Source organism: Acomys minous (assembly GCF_964271855.1).
Source record: "Acomys minous genome assembly, chromosome: 1".
Classification (NCBI taxonomy): domain Eukaryota; kingdom Metazoa; phylum Chordata; class Mammalia; order Rodentia; family Muridae; genus Acomys; species Acomys minous.
The window spans coordinates 56,454,643-56,472,487 of record NC_140483.1 but is presented as its reverse complement, the minus strand read 5'-3'; the positions used below and the strand labels follow the sequence as shown (position 1 = coordinate 56,472,487).

General features: G+C 52.3%; 1 protein-coding gene across 1 annotated transcript; it reads left to right on the top strand.

Moving 5' to 3' along the window:
- Nucleotides 1–7,051: 7,051 nt before the first annotated feature.
- REN (renin) lies at nucleotides 7,052–16,535 on the top strand. The gene is made up of 9 exons (XM_084775186.1): nucleotides 7,052–7,187; nucleotides 10,012–10,162; nucleotides 10,641–10,764; nucleotides 11,744–11,862; nucleotides 12,591–12,787; nucleotides 14,688–14,807; nucleotides 15,168–15,312; nucleotides 15,559–15,657; nucleotides 16,181–16,535. The coding sequence occupies exons 1-9, from the start codon at nucleotides 7,093–7,095 to the stop codon at nucleotides 16,340–16,342; spliced, it is 1,212 nt and encodes a 403-aa protein (XP_084631312.1). The 5' UTR covers nucleotides 7,052–7,092; the 3' UTR covers nucleotides 16,343–16,535.
- Nucleotides 16,536–17,845: the final 1,310 nt, after the last annotated feature.

The window sequence follows — 17,845 nt, the reverse complement described above, 5'->3', positions numbered from 1 at the left end:
TATCTCAGGAACCCTCCACCAGGCCCCCCACTACTTCCTTGCGCTCTCTCTCTCTCTCTCTCTCTCTCTCTCTCTCTCTCTCTCTCTCTCTCTCTCACACACACACACACACACACACACACACACACACTAACTTTCCTCCCCTCAAACCCTTTAGCTCCTGAGGCCTTTAGCCGGTCACTGCTTCACCAAGTCTAAGGTTGTGATGATCCCTGCCCCCACCAAGGACCTCACCATGAATAGATCAGAACACCGGGTTCTCTCCTCCCCCACCTCCATCCCAGTCCCCCAAGGTTCTGCCCCAACCATAACATCTTGCCTGGGGTCTGAGTAATTGTCCTTGTAGCCACCCACACAAGGCAACCCTGGGTGGCTGTTCAACTCTATTCTGGGCCTTTTCTCTCTCAAGGCTCTTGTTGCTCATCTGTTCTGAGTTCAGCATCCGTATCTGATTGAAAAATTTCTCAAGAGCCAGCTGGGTCCTTTCAAGCAGGCAGTTGGGGCAGAGGCACAGGGAGGGGGCACAAGGAGGAAGCGCGTCCACTTCCCCGTCTCTCTTCTGTGTATCCATTTGCTATTTATGAACAGGGCTGGCCCGGAGATGTTTGACTACCAAACACTACACCGGAGCAGGTGTCACGTTACCTGCTGACGGCCAGGAGTGAAACCACAAACTAGACTTTTGATATCACTCAGCCTTCCCTCCCTCCACCCCAATCTTCCCAAGCCATCCCAGCTCCCATCTAACCACCCAGCTACCATTATCACGGAGGTGGGTGAGATTAGAAGCCAAGTTAAGGCCAGCCCTTGACATCACTGTCTCTAGAGAGATTCCTTGGCGGTCAAAGCCCCATCCCCAGACGTACTGACCACAGCCGCCAAACCCAGATGGGAAGGCTGGGCTCAGCTAGATTTATGCTTCTCCTGCGCGGTTCTCACATCCTCTCTGCCCCATGGGTAGAGGGTGGGTCAACAAAATCCTCTCCTCTGCCCCTGCTCTGCTCCGCTTCCTTGACCTTGGCTTTGAGGTGACGTGGTACAGCCTGATCCTAGAAATGGCATCATGGGGGAGTCTCTATGAGAAGAAGTAGACCCCTGGACTAAGGGCCTGGGAGATGACCTAATAAGGGTCTTGAACACTCTCTGTCCCATGATCCCAGAAGGTCCAAGTCTAGAGGGAGAAGGGCCTGTGTGAATACCCGCCCCCCCCCCCTCTCCAATAATGGAAATGTCAGAGGGTCAGGCAGGCCAGTGGGCTAAGTCGAGATGGAGAGAGCCAGCTGGATTTCTGGAAGGCTCTGGGTCAGCTCCCTCCTCCCACCTAGCCTGTGGGCACCAGCCTCATTGAGATCCTCACATGGCTCCCGGAAGCCATGCTCCTTCAGAAGCAAAACAGATGCTTCCCTGCCCCCACTCCCCAGGCCTCTACTCTGCCTTGCTGGGCTGCCCAAGAGCTCCTGGCCTGGCTTCCCTTGTCAAAGTCCTGCACTGGCTTCAGGTCGCCCTGGAACTCCTCCCCTGTGGCTCCTCAGGAGGTTTTGCTCATCATCCAGACTTGGTCTCCAGGACCCTGGCTCATGTCACTTCCACCTCCTTGACAGCATGCTTAGGGGACGGTGCCCAGTGTCCACTCCACTGCCAGGTGCTGTGTCAAGGTGGAGGCCGGAGGAACAAAGGGGACATGTCCAGCTGGAGAGCTGGATCAGCACTCTTTGCTCTTGCAGAGGACCTGGGTTCAGCTCCCAGCACCTACATGGCGGCTCACAACCCTCTGTAATTCCCGCCCCAGGGGATCTGACGCCCCTTTCTGGCTTCCAGCATTGCATGTATGTGGCGCACATTGCTATAAGCAGGCAAAAATATTCAGACACATAGAATACTTATTTTCATTTTAAAAATAAGTAAAAGACATTGCCATTGCTGGCCACTTGCCCACTTGGCAGCTGACCTCGCTCTGCTGTTCCCTCTGCCTTCCCAGCTGGGCGTGAGCACATGTCGCTTGGTGACCCTCTCCTAGTGAAACTATTCACCCTTCTCATTCACACCTATGTACTGCTGGTCCCAGGACCCGGGGAGAGAAAAGGTAGGTGGGCCAACCACTCTCTCCACCGTGGACGATAACAACCACGAAGGGAAAAAGATAGCATCAGTTTTAAGTCAGTCCCCTCAAATTCATGAGGGACTCTATATCAGCAAGGGCCTCAATATGTGGAAAGAGAAATTCAAGGGCAGGGCCCCACCACCTGGGCGGCTGCACCCACTGTCTGTGAGTTAGGACACAGACATGCTCCTTGTCTTTCTGGGTCTTGGTTTCCCTGGGGGCACTGGTCCATTTGCCTCCCAGACTGATGCAGACAGCAGGAGATGACCTTGGCCTCCAGCCCTGCATCTCTTCTTGGACCCTCTCCACTCACTTGCTGTGTTGTTTACTGGACTGGTAGGTCCTGCCCTGTCATTTATTACAGACTTTGGCTCCCAACTTGCAGACTTCTCCCACCCCGTTCCTTCTGCAATCCTCCCCGATGACGTCATTAACCACGCAGATGGTGACCCAGCTGTACCCTGACCTCCTAATGCTCTGAGTGGCTGATTGTAATAGCCAGCAGCAAGTGCTGGAGCAGCAGAGGCAATAGAATCACAAGTTCAAGGCTAGCTTAAGCTATCGCTTTAAGTGGGCTATACCTTTAAATTCTCTGCCTCCTTGGGCATCCCATTCTCAACAGCCTCACCTCTGCTCCTCTCAGCCATCACCCACATCCAAGTCTGCATTTAATACATGACATCACTCCACCTTCAGATTATAAAATACCCCACGGTCCCCAACACCACCCCAGCTGGTGACTCAGCTGTTCCCCTGCTCAGTCTTGTCATCACCCATGCCCTTGGTGATGTTCTAGTTTGGCTTATCCTGTCCTGTCTTGACTTCCCTCCACAGACCCACAGACCCACAGACCCACAGTTCTCTAGTACTTTGTGTTGGGTGTGGTAGCATACACCTGTAACCCTAGCACTCGAGAAACTAAGACAGGATGAGCATGGCTTTGAGGACAGACTGGACTACGTAATGAGATCCAGTCTCAAACCTCTCTTTCTAAAATGTTGCTAAGACCCTAAATTCCTTTGTTCCTTACCACTGGCTGAACCCAAGGGTAAAGCCAGCCACATATCTGTTCTGTCTGCATCTAAGCTGGGAACTGTGACATGATCTTTTTCTGGGGAGACAGGAACAAACATCTTGTCACCCCCCCCCCCCCAGATAAGCCACCAACATGCCAAAGTTATGTATGATTCCATTAAAGGGCAGTCTGGCGAACAGATGGATTTCTTGGGCTTACTTACACAGCGGCAGCCATCCCAAAGAAGTCACACCATCAAAAGGTCTCAACCCAGAGCTGCCCAGAGCACGGACAAGCATCCCCTTCAGTTAGCCTTCCACAGTCTCTGCATTCAGCACCTGCAGCAGGGGCAGAATCCCTCACATCTGGGAGGGAGGGAGATCTAGGAAGAGCTTCTGGAGTCTCAGGTGAGGGTCTAGTGAAGGAAGGTCAACAGGCTTGATCTTGAGGGTCTCTTGCAAGTAGCCCCAGCCACTCCGATAAAGATACAATGGCAACTGTGTTCACACAACAGAGCTTGACAGTAGGCCTAGGGGAGTAGGCACCAGGCAGGCTGGCTTCCTGTGGAGCCCTGGGCTCCAGCCTCAGCCTCTGCAATCTTCTGGTTTCCAAGGTCAGCTTCTCTCCTCCCCATAAGCATTTCAAAGCCTTCAACAACGCTGCCCTCCTGCCTCCACTTTCTGCACATCCTCAGCCCTCAGCACAAGTCATTGGCTCCTGGCTGGAGACAACACCAGCCTCTGGGGTATCAGCTCCTAAAACCAAGCTAACCAGCTATTCCCACATACCAACCCGCCTTCCTCCTGCCCCTGAGGAGGGGGCACTCCCAGGGTCATCCATTCCTGTGTGGAGTAATTAGCCTTGCCTCTCCCTTCCATCAAGAAAGCATGCAAGGGGGTAGAGGGGTGAGGTTGTGGCTATAACTATACTGACTCCATCTACTTCTTTAATCCCAGCACTCAGGAGGCCTCAGAGGCAAGTGGATCTCTGTGAGTTCAAAGCCAGTCTGGTCTACATATAGAGTCAGGACAGCCAGGGCTACATAATGAGACACTGTCTCAAAAAACTAAAAAAAAAAAAAAAAGTCTATATTTGACAGAATCAGATATTTATATAAGTGTGAATATTGAAGTGGGCGGAGCACACTCACACCATATCCCCATCCATGAAAAGCTCCACACCCCTACCCCCACCTCCACCCCCACCCCCACCCCCACGGTTGGGAAGGGAGCTCAGTAAAATGCTTGCCTGTTATTCGAGTGCAAGGGGATGAGTTTGAGCTCCAGAACCCACATTAAGCAAAACAAAACACACACACACACACACACACACACACACACACACACACACACACACACACACACCCGAAACAGGCATCATAGCACAGATCTGGAATTCCAGCACTGAGGAGGCAGAGACAAGCTCAGCTCTCTTAGTCTTGCTGACCAGCCAGGATAGATGGTAAGCATCCGTCCAGTGAAAAACTTTGTCTCTAAAAGCAAGGGGACATGACCTTAAAGAACAATTCCCAGGCTGGAGAGATGGCTCAGCAGTTAAGAGCACTGGCTATTCTTCCAGAGGACCTGGGTTCAATTCCCAGCACCCACATGGCAACTCACAAGATCTGGCACCCTCTCATAGACATACATGCAGAAAAAATACCAATGCACACAAAATAAAAATAAACAAATCTTTAAAAAAAAAAATCCAGGTGGTGGTGGTGGTGCACGCCTTTAATCCTAGCACTCAGGAGGCAGAAGCAGGCAGATCTCCATGAGTTCGAGGCCAGCTAGGTCTATAGAGTGAGTTCCTGGACAACCAGGGCTGTTACACAAAGAAACCTTGACTCTAAAAAAACAGAGAGCAATTACCTACGTGGTCTCCCCATTGTGACCTCTGCTACAGATTGCTCCTCCATGCTGGTGTGAGTCACGGTTTTACTTTCTGTCTTCTCCCAGACTCCTTTCACGCACATCCTCCACAAATAATGCATAAGCTTTTGCCCAGGTCGTTTGCCATCACCTCTGAGATGTCTCAGAGAAAGCCTACATCCAAGATCCCCTCAAACCCATGATCTCCCCCAATTTCCTTACCTTCCCACTACACTGTCACACAAATCCCAACACCACCCCTGCCCTTAATGGGCTTTGTAGATTTTACTGCTTAAATTCCTCTCAAGCCCTCTGATTTCTAAGCCCACCCACAGGCAAGCTCCAGGGCTATGGCCTTCTTAATCACATGGGCCATGGCACCCTGGAGCCCTTCCTCAGAGGCTCCCAGCTCTGCAAGCACAAATTAATGTTTGTCAACTGTAGCATCTAAGCCACCTGTGGTGGCACATGCCTTTAATCTCTGCACTCAGGAGTTTGAGGCCAGCCTGGTCTACACGGTGAGTTCCAGGACAGCCAGGGCTACATAATGAGATCCTGTTTAAACAAACAAGCAAATAAACCAGAACAAAACAAAAACCTCCAGCCTCTGGCCAAGAACCTGATATATAGCAAATGCTGTCAAGGCTGGCGATAGATAGATAGATAGATAGATAGATAGATAGATAGATAGATAGATAGCACACAAAAGCCCTCTGGAACCCTAGAGACCTGCATAATCAATGCTTCTGATTCAAGGCATCTTCTCCTTTGGGGGAGTTCTCAAACGTCCTTCCCTGTCTCCAGACATCTGAGAATTCACAAGGGCCTCACATTTGGGATGGTGTTGTCTGTGAGATTAAAAACAGATTTCTTAGTGTACAGCTAGAGACAGAGAGCAGTTCCTCTCATTGTCATGGCTGCCCACAGCTGGCAGAGCAGCACTCATGACACACACAGCTGGGCCAGGACTGGCCCTCCGAGCTCCACTCAGCTACTTCAAGGGGACCCAGAGAAGTGGTGGTGGGGCCCCCCAACCTCAGTGTCACCCAGCATGTTCTTGGTAGAATCCAGGGCTCTTCTGTGCCTATTGCCAGTCATTAGTTCTTTCATTTGATAAGCAGCAAGCTCCACTGTGGCCAAGAGGCAGGTGGAGGGTATACACATGACTTGGCTGCAAAGGGATGGAGGTCACACCTCTCAAAGGGTGAGAGGCCACAGCAGAAGATGGTCCATGCCAGTCACGATCTACCTTGCCGAACTGATGGGCTGTTTGAAGTGGTCCCTGAGAAATAAGCAGCGAGAAGGGCAGAGAGGGCATCTTAGGGAGAACAAGTACTGCCAGTATGGGACCAAGGATACAGGGCAGAAGGAAGGTGCTAGCAAGATAGGCCTAAGGGAGCGAAGGGCCAGTAGGAGGGGGTGAGCTGGGAACCAGCTGCTCTGGAACTGCCCCCCAACCCACAATCCTTGAGCACTACCCTTCCCTGCACCATCAGTAGCCCCTGGAGGGGACAACCACCCTGCTTCCTGAGGCCAGAGGTTAGATGGGATATTACTTTCCTCACTAAGCAGCAGCCAAATGGAATCACCTATGATCAAGATGGAGGACTGGGGCGGAGCTTAGGAGGATCCATCCAGGGATAACGCACAAGTTAATGTAGAGGGTGCAGCCTCAAGAGCATAGGCAGTAGTCTCTGATCAGGGGTGGGGGTGGAGGTGGGCTGGTAGGGGGGTAAGTTGGAAGCCCAGGATCTACGTTGTCTGTACCCTGACCTCACACTTTCAGCATCACAGTTCCTCATCAGCTTCTGCCTAAGCTGGAGGTTGCAGGGCCATGCCAAACATGGCCTCCAGTATCACTGTGCTCAGGCATGCTTCCTCTGCTCCCCAGCCCCCACCCCTAGTCCCAGTCACTCCACCCCATGGGGCTCCAGGTCCTGTTTATCCCTCACCCACCTAGTGTGGTCTCACGGGGTAGGATTTATGGGCGCTGACCTGCCAGGGGCCCTGGGGTAATAAATCAGAGCAGGGCCCATGGGTGTGTATAAAAGGAGGGTCAGGGGGTCTGGGGCTACACAGCTCTTAGAAAGCCTTGGCAGAACCAGATGGACGGGAGGAAGATGCCTCTCTGGGCACTCTTGTTGGCAGTCTGGGGCTCTTGTATCTTCAGTCTTCCGACAGACAGAGCTACCTTTGGACGGTAACTTGGGACAGAGAAAGTGTGGCGGGTGCGGGGACTGATGCTCTCAGCTTTCAGATACGCCGGGTCACCCGATCCTTACGGCCAGTGGGTCACGGATGCATGATCCCTGTTCTGAGAATTTAATGGCTTACCCAATGCCACACTAATTAGGCCCGGAAGTGTTGTCTTTGGATCCTCGTCCAGAGGATGAGATCTCAGATGATGAAGACACACCCCTGGTCCTTAAGCTCACAAAGCAATGACTGAGGAGGAGAGCATCGGGCAAGTTAACTCTCCTGGACCAGGAGAGGGATGAAGAGGTCAGATGCCAGGTCTTGTAGATTTTTTTCCAGGTTCAATTCGGCTTCCCTAGTGGCAGATAACAGCTAGCTCCGGCAGCAAGCTAACGGCTTGTGCGCCGTTTTAAAATCGCGATCATAGCAGAGCTTGCTTCACGGGGCTGCTTTGAAGAGTTGACAAGAGGATACATCCAAAGCCTCTCGTGCAGTGCCGGGCATGATGTAAGAAGCCGTGGCTACAGCATGGATTATCGCTGTAGTAAAGGAATGGCTCCCGGCAGCTCCATTTAGTGCAGTTCCAGGCCTGTGGGAACGGGGTTTCTTAAGACAGGAAGCAGGGAAGAGGCAAGGCTAGGAGAAGGCTCTCCCAGAACCGATCCGAGTCTGGGGACCGACGTGGGGTCTGCAGAAGTCCTGAAGGACTCATGGCAGTAAGAGTTACGAATCTATTTGGTGCTTAGGATTTGATAAGTCGATTTCATCCTAAATTGTGTCCCCAGATCTCAGCATCCATTTTGCAGACAACCTCGTGGAAGGTCTGAGGTCCTTGTCCTTTGTTTCCAATGCCTCTCCCCTTTGCTTCCAGGTTTGCAGAGAGCAACCGCTGGGGTGGGGGTGTGGTAAAGGATTAGTTACGCTTTCTACCATCCTACCCAGGATAGAGGCCTAAGAAAGGCAAAGCAGAGAGAGTGGACTCAGCAAAGGGGCAGAGGGAAGCTGGGCAGCGGTGGCCCATGCCTTTAATCCCAGCACTCGGGAGGCAGAGACAGGCGGATTGCTGTGAGTTCGAGGCCAGCCTGGTCTACAAAGCAAGTCCAGGACAGCCAAGGCTACACAGAGAGACCTTGCGGGCAATGGGCTTTCTTCCCAAGGTCACTGCCTTACACACATGTCCAGCCTCCAAGCAGAAGCTTAGCTTGAGCTGTGACTGGGCAAGACAGCCATCAAGGTGCCAGAGGCCAGAGAGGTTGGAGGGTGCTCAGAATCACACAGCATGCTCTCACCACCATGTCTCTTTATCCCTACTATCCCCATAGTCCAGGCTTGTGAGGAACCCTCAGGGGAAATGCCCCCATGCGCTGGCATCCTCCGTGGGCATCTAGGTACGGGCTCTGATCATGCCTTGAAGGACTAAAGATCTAGAAGAGGAATAGAAGGAGATATTTTCTTTTTGAGACAAGACCTCACTATGGAGCCTGGAAATCACTATATAGACCAGACTGGCCTCAAATTCACAGAGACCAGCCTTCCCTTGCCTCCTGGATGCTAGAACTAAAGGCGTGTACCACCACACCACAGAATAGTTTTCTAAAAGAGGAAGGGCCATAAGTACAGCAAAGTATGGGCCTTTTCAGGAAATGGTGGGAATACACCTTGTTTGGACACATACCCTTTCTCTTCCTCCTTAGAGCGGGAACCTAGAAGCAGCTATCAGGTGGATGGCTGGGATCAAATAAAATAAGTGTGAAAATACTTGTGAAGAGTAAACTGTGGTCATTTCTGCCAGAGATTACACAGATAGGTGTGAAATGTGGGCAAAGCAGAGAGGTGGGGCACGGGGTGACAGGAAGAAAGGCTAGGTCTCACGTTGGAGAGGAAATAGAGCTTCTCTGAACGTCCATCCGGGAAAGCCCACTGCCACTGAGATGGTGCCCGTGCTCAAGGTGCCTTCCTCGGGCTGCAAACAGTCCTCATGCCTGTCTGGGCCTGGGTAGAAAAGACGCCAGACAGAGCATGGATTGTCTCTATTGGGCATTTCTGAGTCATCTTCGCCCCTATGAGCCGTCAGTGTCTCCTCTGGGAAACAGGGAGCTGGCTGTCATGTGGTGTGTATGCAGGCGCGTGCCAGGCAGCTGGTCTGCAGCCAGGAGCAGCTCAGAGGGCTGCCTGTTGTCTATGCAGCTTTTTAATTTTGTCAGTCAAAGGTGATTGGAGGACAGCTGATATGAGGCGAAGGGCCTGGGGTTCGGGCCCAAGAGACATCGCTCCCCAGGTGAAGCACTCAGGCCATCTATAAACACTGTGCTATATGGTTCAGACTGGATTCAGTGGGTGCACGCCACGGGGCTTTGTGATAGCCCAAGGGTTCCCCCCCACCCCCAAGTCCCAGCAGACTGTTGTGGGTATCTGCTGCCACCTACAGGCCCCACATGGCACTGCCTGCCCTGCCAATCAGAGGCAAGAGGCAGTAGTGACCTGTATGTCCCTATTCAGATCAGTGAGGCACAGAGTAGGTGTTCAACACCTGATGATGACAACAACTGATGACGATGATGACAGTGTGATGATGGCTCGATGGATGGATGAACCCATAGATGGACAAATTGCATTACCTAACTAAAGTGAGACAGCAGGAGGAACTTGGGGATTATTCATCCGAATAAGTGACTCCAAGAGGCTTGTGCATTCTCCTGCAGAAACCCCAGGGCACAAGAAGTGATCCTTAGCTGCAGGGGAGAGGGTGAGTGGGTCCTCTGCTGATGTGGGGAGGAAGGCAGTGGGGCACATGACTCTTCTGTTTTCCTTTCTCTGCCCTGGAGCAGAATCTTGCTCAAGAAAATGCCCTCCGTGCGGGAAATCCTGAGGCAGCGGGGAGTGGACATGACCAGGCTCAGTGCTGAGTGGGGCGAGTTCACTAAGCGGCCTTCCCTTGGCAACGGCACCTCCCCTGTGGTCCTCACCAACTACCTGGATGTGAGTGTCTACTTCTCTCTGCGACTCGCCCGGCCCACTCTTTCCATGCCATGCTTGGCTCAGAGGCAAAGGGTTTCGGAGTCTCACCCCACAGAACTGCTGCTTACAGCTGAGAAGTATATGTGTTTGGGGGGAGGGGAGGGCTTATTGTTGTTGTTATTGTTTTCGTTTCATTTTGTTTTTGAGACAAGGGCTTACTGTATAGACCTGGCTGACCTCGAACTCACAGAGATCTACCCACCTCTGCCTCCCAGGTGCTGGGATTAAAGGTGTGTGACGTCATGCCCAGCTATTTTAACTGCTTGTATTAGACTTCCATGCCCCAGTGAGCCTCCTGGATCCTGGGACACCAGAGGACAATGCAGAGCCCCCAGACTTCAGCAAAATGGATGCCAAGAGCTAAGAGGGGGACCAGGCAAGATCCCCCAAACCCCAAGCCCCTGAGCCCTGGGTTCTCACTTCCCTTCTACCTTCGCAGACTCAGTACTATGGTGAGATCGGCATTGGCACCCCACCCCAGACCTTCAAAGTCATCTTTGACACAGGTTCAGCCAACCTCTGGGTACCCTCCACCAAGTGCAGCCCTCTCTACACTGCCTGTGGTAAGAGTCAGGCCTCTCCCAAGCCCTGCCCGCTGTGCTTATGGACTGTTTTCCCTCTGCTCCATGCCACTGATCCTAGGAAGAGGGAGGAAGTGTTTCTCATTTTCCTGAATTGGCAGCCAAGGTGAATTTGGGAAGTGCCTGGGCATCTGGGAGGCCATTTGCCAGTATCCCTAGGATATAGATAGGAACAAGGTTGCAAACCCATTCCAAGTCCTGAGGCGTTCTCAATGATAGCCCAAAAATCCTCTCTGGCACCATGTCAATGTTAGAATTTAGAATTCTTTGTTTGAAGCAAATGTCTCACAAGCACATAAGACAGAAGCAAGAAATACCATCCTTGACTAGTGTACATTTTTTTTCCAAGCTGGAGACTCAGGAAACACACACACACACCACAAACACAGAGATATAACACACACACACACACACACACACACACACACACACACACACACACACCACACACCTGAGCCAAGTCTTCAATCATACTACCACCCATGACTACCACTTGCCCTGCCTCTGAGCCTCCTGGTGAGGTCAACATCTCTTGTGCTGATCTGAGCCGGTGTCCCTCTGTGCTGATCTGAGCCGGTGTCCCTCTGTGCTGGTCTGAGCCTGTGTCCCTCTGTGCTGATCTGAGCCTGTGTCCCTCTGTGCTGATCTGAGCCCGTGTCCCTCTGTGCTGATCTGAGCCTGTGTCCCTCTGTGCTGATCTGAACCCGTGTCCCTCTGTGCTGGTCTGAGCCTGTGTCCCTCTGTGCTGGTCTGAGCCCGTGTCCCTCTGTGCTGATCTGAGCCTGTGTCCCTCTGTGCTGGTCTGAGCCTGTGTCCCTCTGTGCTGGTCTGAGCCTGTGTGTCCCTCTGTGCTGATCTGAGCCCGTGTCCCTCTGTGCTGATCTGAGCCCGTGTCCCTCTGTGCTGATCTGAGCCTGTGTCCCTCTGTGCTGGTCTGAGCCTGTGTGTGTCCCTTTGCTAGAGATTCACAGCCTCTATGACTCCTCGGAATCCTCCAGCTACATGGAGAATGGGACGGAATTTACTATCCACTATGGATCAGGGAAGGTCAAAGGTTTCCTTAGCCAGGACATGGTGACCGTAAGTAGAGTACCCCTACTTATACCCATGGGGCTCATGCCCTTGTTGGAGCTTGGGAAGTTGGGATACAGCCTTCCTGATGGCTTCTAGCTGAGGCTAGACTAAAGTTGCAGTAGAGCCACCGGGCTGACACCGATGGGCAAGGCTTTGCATCTAACCTGCATGTGCGCGTGCCTAAACCCCACAGTTTGTTGCCTAGTAACCTGCCTGGATGTACCAGTTCAGACCAGGCTTGGAGTGTTAAGACCAGGGATCAGGGGTTTGTGTCAGGGTGTGGTTTGCTTTTTTTTTTTTTTTTTCTGCCAGTGTCTAAGCCCTTGCTCTTCTGGGATCTCTTAGCCCTGCTGTGCCAGAGGTAGGGAAGGACACTCCCTACTACCAGAAAATCAATGTGAGCCCTTCCTTCTCACTGTACCTGTGAAATCTGGGGGAGGGGCCTAAAGGGGAGCTCTGGTTATGATGAGAAAATCCTGGGCCTGGGCTGGTAGAGGAGCAGATCACCTGCCCGGCAGGACCTCTTTCTCAGCCTTTACAGCACCAGTAGACTCCACCTCTCTGGCTCCCATGCATAGACGGGTTGAGAGGGCATGTGCAGGCTGGACAGCATAGTCTTAGCCTAACCGCTGTACAGAACGTGTGTCTCTCTGGGGTCCCTGGTGTGAAAGTCAGAGCAGACCTCAGTCAGGGTTGGGTATTAACCTCTATCCCCTCTGGTTCTTCTCTCACAGGTGGGTGGAATCATCGTGACCCAGACATTTGGAGAGGTCACAGAGCTGCCCCTGATACCCTTCATGCTGGCCAAATTTGACGGGGTTCTGGGCATGGGCTTCCCTGCTCAGGCCGTCGGCGGGGTCACCCCGGTCTTTGACCACATTCTCTCCCAGAGGGTGCTGAGGGAGGAAGTCTTTTCTGTCTACTACAGCAGGTGGGCCTTTGTCTCCAAGGCCAAGGCAGGGAGGGGTGGAGAGCTGGGAGGATGGCAAGAGCCCAGGGCAGGATTTACATGCTCCTGAGACTGGCAGTCCTCAATCCATATCTAGAACCACACTAGCCAATTAAAATGAAAGGAAATCAAACACCCAGTCCCCGGAGACTGGCCACACAAACACAGCCAGCTTCATGCCTTTGTTTATTTGTTCTCTCATTGATCCCGTCAATACTCTGTGCCCTGTGCTGTGTGGTAGGCTCCAGGGGTGCACAGTGACTAAGACAACCCCTACCCCCCATCCTCACAGAGCTTACTGTCCAGTAGGGGAGACAAGTGCACAATGATTGCCTCAGGCATGCCAGGCACCGGGTACTGAAAGCTGCAGATGGTTTTCGGTTCTGAGCCAGGTGTTCAGCCAGCCTTGTGGGCAGCTGTGGGCAGTGCCCCAGCAGGGCTGGGATCTGCTGCCAGTGGCTGGCTTTAGAAAGACGGTCTGAGCTGGAGAGAAAAGCATTATGGGTGAGAATAGAGGCCAGGAGGGATGAAAATGGAAGGGAGGGGTGGGCTGTAGAGTAGTAACCTCAGAGGAAGAGTGTCCGGATGGTGACTCCAGAAGACTTGCGTGCGGATGGAGGTGCTGAGCAAATCACACTGGTTGGAGGCTCCTGCAGTCTTGGGAAGGACTGAGTTTCAAAGGGTAGAGGCAAGAGCAGAGGAAAGACGTGGCTAAGAGTGGAAGAGGGTTCAGAAAGCGGAGGTCACAAAATGTAGGCTGCTCTGGAAAACCCAACAGGGAAGGGAATGTGGGGCAAGGTGTGGGGTTAGACTCAGAGAGGATCAGGGAAAGGGAGGGGGCATTCTAAATGCTAGAGGATGCTCAGGCACTGCTGTGGGTGGAGGAAGAGGCGATGGGAAGATGGAAACATGGCGAGCACATGCGTGGGGCTCAGAAGTGGGGGCCGTGGGAGGAGTGAGGATCCGGCCAAGGCAGCAAGCAGGCCTGGTAAGCAGGAGCCCTCTTCCTCCACCTTGGGCTGGGAAGAAGAAAGAACCGTAGACGTGACTGACTCTTGCATAGAACACGTGCACATCTACCCCGTGGACACAAGTGCACACACACACACACACACACACACACACACACACACACACACACACACGTGCGTAGGTCGTAAATTCTGAGAAACACCTTGGAAACGAACGCAAGGCAGCCTTGGGCTGAGGTAACAACAGGTACATGGAGAGGAAAGAGAAGGCAGCCAGCTTCGGTGGGGAGGGGGATGAGAGCATGGCTCCAGCTATCACGAAGTCTGGATGGTTTGACCATTTGGTGACTCGGTTGCCCGAGGGTGAAAATTAACTTCTGCCCCTACCAAACAACAGGGTTGCTGAACCTTGCCTACAAAGAAAGCCTCCTCTCTGCGTCCCTCTCTGCCTCAGCAGAAATCTTAAGGAGGCAGGAGCGCCATGTGACCCTGAACTCCAATACTTCCTGGATCCTTGCCCCAGAATCATACCCACCACCCACACAGACTGCACTCATCAGGCCCAGCAGCTCCCCTAGATGTCTGCTTTCTCCCTAGAGTCAGCTGGGAAAGGCATGATTTGCAACTTATTTGCATCCGTGTCCTTGAGCCTGATGATTTTCTGGAGGCAGCTGGATGGCCCTAGAAATAGTTCCGTTTCATTTGGGGAGGGGTCATAAAGGGAGAGAAGCAATGGTTTCTGCGTGTCTCCTAATGACAGCTTACAGCCATGCCATCTGGCCCTTAAACCCTTCCTCTACCCCAAAGCCCTCTGCCCTACCCTGCACCTCACTCAACTTTCCCTCATGCCTGAAGTTGTGGGTTTCAAAGGTCGTGTGTCTCTGACTTCTACTGCTCTTTCTTTCCTTCAGGGATTCGTACCTGCTGGGGGGAGAAGTGGTGCTGGGGGGCAGCGACCCTCAGCATTACCAAGGCAATTTTCACTATGTGAGCATCAGCAAGACTGGATCCTGGCAGATCACAATGAAAGGGTCAGCAATTGTAACCCTCCCAACCCTCCAAACTGATGTCACCGGGATTGGGATGGGATGTGGTGAGGGCCAGGGCGAGGGAGTGCCACTCCTTAAGACACAGCCACCATCTGCTTTCCGCTTGCTCTGTCCAGGATGGGAGCATGAAGATTTGACAGGGAGAGGAAGTGGAGGTGTTGGTGGCAAGAAACAGTCACCTTTGTGCCTCAGTTCTCCCCAATGCACCAAAAGACCACTCGAAGGGCCTCCTATAAATATCATAAATTGAGGAAGACGTGCAGGCCGAGGATGTCTGTCTGGCAGCTTCTGCCTACCGGCCTTCTTGTCTGTCTGTCTGTCTACTAACTGCAGTCTCCACAGGTTATCTGTGGGGTCTGCCACCTTGTTGTGTGAGGAGGGCTGCGTGGTTGTGGTGGACACTGGTGCATCCTATATCTCGGGTCCTACGAGCTCCCTGAAGTTGATCATGCAAACTCTGGGAGCCAAGGAACAGAGCATAGATGAAGTAAGAAATAAGTGGGGATAATGGGGAGATGTGGGGGGTGGGGGGGAGGATAAGCACCACCTGACTCCAGCCTCCAAACCATCCAGCCAATACCGGGTCCCAAACAAAGCCACTTCCATCTTCACCTCACACACTCCCTGAATGTGTGACATGTTTCCCCGTGGAGGTTGAGAAGGGGCTGAGTCCAGGCCTCTCTGGCCCCCTTAAAGCCTTCCACACTGAAAAGAGCTCCCTTCACTCCCCCAGTATGTTGTGGACTGTAACCAGGTGCCCGCCCTCCCCGACATCTCCTTCCATCTCGGAGGCAGAACCTATACACTCACCAGCATGGACTACGTGCTACAGGTGAGGCCCGGGGAGAAGGGTGGGACAAGTCGTAACGCATGGCTCACCTAGTAGACCAGTGGGTTCATTGACGCAGCTCGTGTCATCTGGAGAACTTTTAGCAGTCCCAGTACCCAGGCCACATGCCTCACATAGCAGATCAGAACCAGAGTTTCTAAAACTCCCCAGGGGATTCCACTGTGCAGCCGCGCTGAGACTCAATGACGGCCCCTCGCTCTCTGTCTCTGAGTGGCCCTCTTTTTAGCCCTCTGTCTTTTTCATGCTCACGGGCTGAGAGCAGTTCAGTGAATTGCTTTGGGTCGGAAGCCAAGCGAGCCTGCGCGCAGGGTAGACACACTGTTCCTCTGATATCTACTACAGAGCTTGCCTGCCTGCCCCAAGAAGGCTGGAATTTCAGATGGGCTAAAACGGCTCTGGGAGGAGGTAGGATAGAGGAGGCGCACACTGAAGACAGTTGCTAGGGACAGGTGGCGGGAAGGGGTTCTGTGAGGGGCAATAGGGCAAGCCTCTTGCTTCTTGACAGAATCCCTACGGGAATGCTGACCTATGCACATTGGCTCTCCATGGCCTCGACATCCCACCACCCACTGGGCCTGTCTGGGTCCTGGGTGCCACCTTCATCCGAAAGTTCTATACAGAATTTGACCGGCATAACAACCGCATTGGGTTTGCCCTGGCCCGCTAAGGCTCTCTACCACCCAGCGACCCTACTTTCAGATGGAGCCAAAGCTGGCGCTCCTGGGGGCTGTTTTGTCTGGGCTTGCCCCCACATAGGGACACTGGACACAGAGGCCCCCGATGAGTGCATGCCCCTTTGTCTGCATTCACCCTTCCCTGCTTTGTGGAAAAAACAGAATAAAGACTTCATGTTTACAACCTGTCTGGGGTGGGTTCTTTTGAGTTTGGAGCAGAAGGAGGAAGAGTTGCATGGTCACTTACGGGACAGAGCATGACAGACGGGGCAGGAGATGTAGCTCTGCTAGCAAAGTGTGAGAACCTGAGTCGGTCCCCAGAACGTTGATGATGATGATGATGATGATGATGATGATGATGATGATGATGAAGATAACAACCAGACATGATGACAATTGTTTGTTTGTTTGGTTGGTTGGTTTTGGTTTTTCCAGACAGGGTCTCTCTGTATTAATCTTGGCTGTCCTGGACTCGCTTTGTAGACCAGGCTGGCCTCGAACTCACAGCGATCTGCCTGCCTCTGCCTCCCAGGTGCTGGGATTAAAGATGTGTGCCACCACTGCTCTGCTAATTGTTTCAATCCTGGCAACCAGGGGGACAGAGACAAGTAGATCCCTGGGGTTTGATACCTGAGGAATGATAACCGATGTTATCTATACACACACACACACACACACACACACACACACACAGAGAGAGAGAGAGAGAGAGAGAGAGACAGAAAGATAGGCAGTGAGAGATGGATAGAGAGAGAGAGAGAGAATGAGACAAAATAGACACCCACCCACAATGTTTTTGTGTGTAAGGTTGATAACTTTTATCTACTAGCAACAAAATTCACATAGCGCTTGTTCATTCAACAACCTTGGTTGGGGAGTTTGTAAAGAAATAGGTCCCATGTCCCTCTAGGGAAAAAGCCTTAGGGATATGACAGTAGAGTATAGGTAAATACACTGGCTGGCTTAATGTCAACGACACAAGTTAAAGTCATTTGAGAGGAAGGAACCTCAACTAAGAAAATGCCTCCATAAGATGGGGTTGTAGCCAAGCCTATAGAACATTTTTTAAATTAGTGATTAATTGATAGGGAGAGCCCAGCCCATTGTGGGTGCTTCCATTCCTGAGCTGGTGGTTCTGGGTTCTATAAGAAAACAGGCTGAGCAAGCCAAAAGGAGCAAGTCAGTAAGCAGCACTCTCCATTGGTGCTGCCTCCAGGTGTCTGGCCTGCTTGAATTTCTATCCTGACTTCCTCTGAAGATGAACTACGTTGTGGAAGTGTAAGTAAAAACAAACCCTTTCCTCCCCAACTTTGTTTTTGGCCATGGTGCTTCATCACAGCAATAGAAACCCTTACTAAACCAGTCAGAAAGATGCTTTCAGAGAGCTGGAGAGATGGCTCAGTGGTTAAGAGCACTGTCTTGTTCTTCCAAATGTCTCAAGTTCAATTCCCAGCAACCACATGGTGGCTCACAACCACGTATAATGTAATCTAATG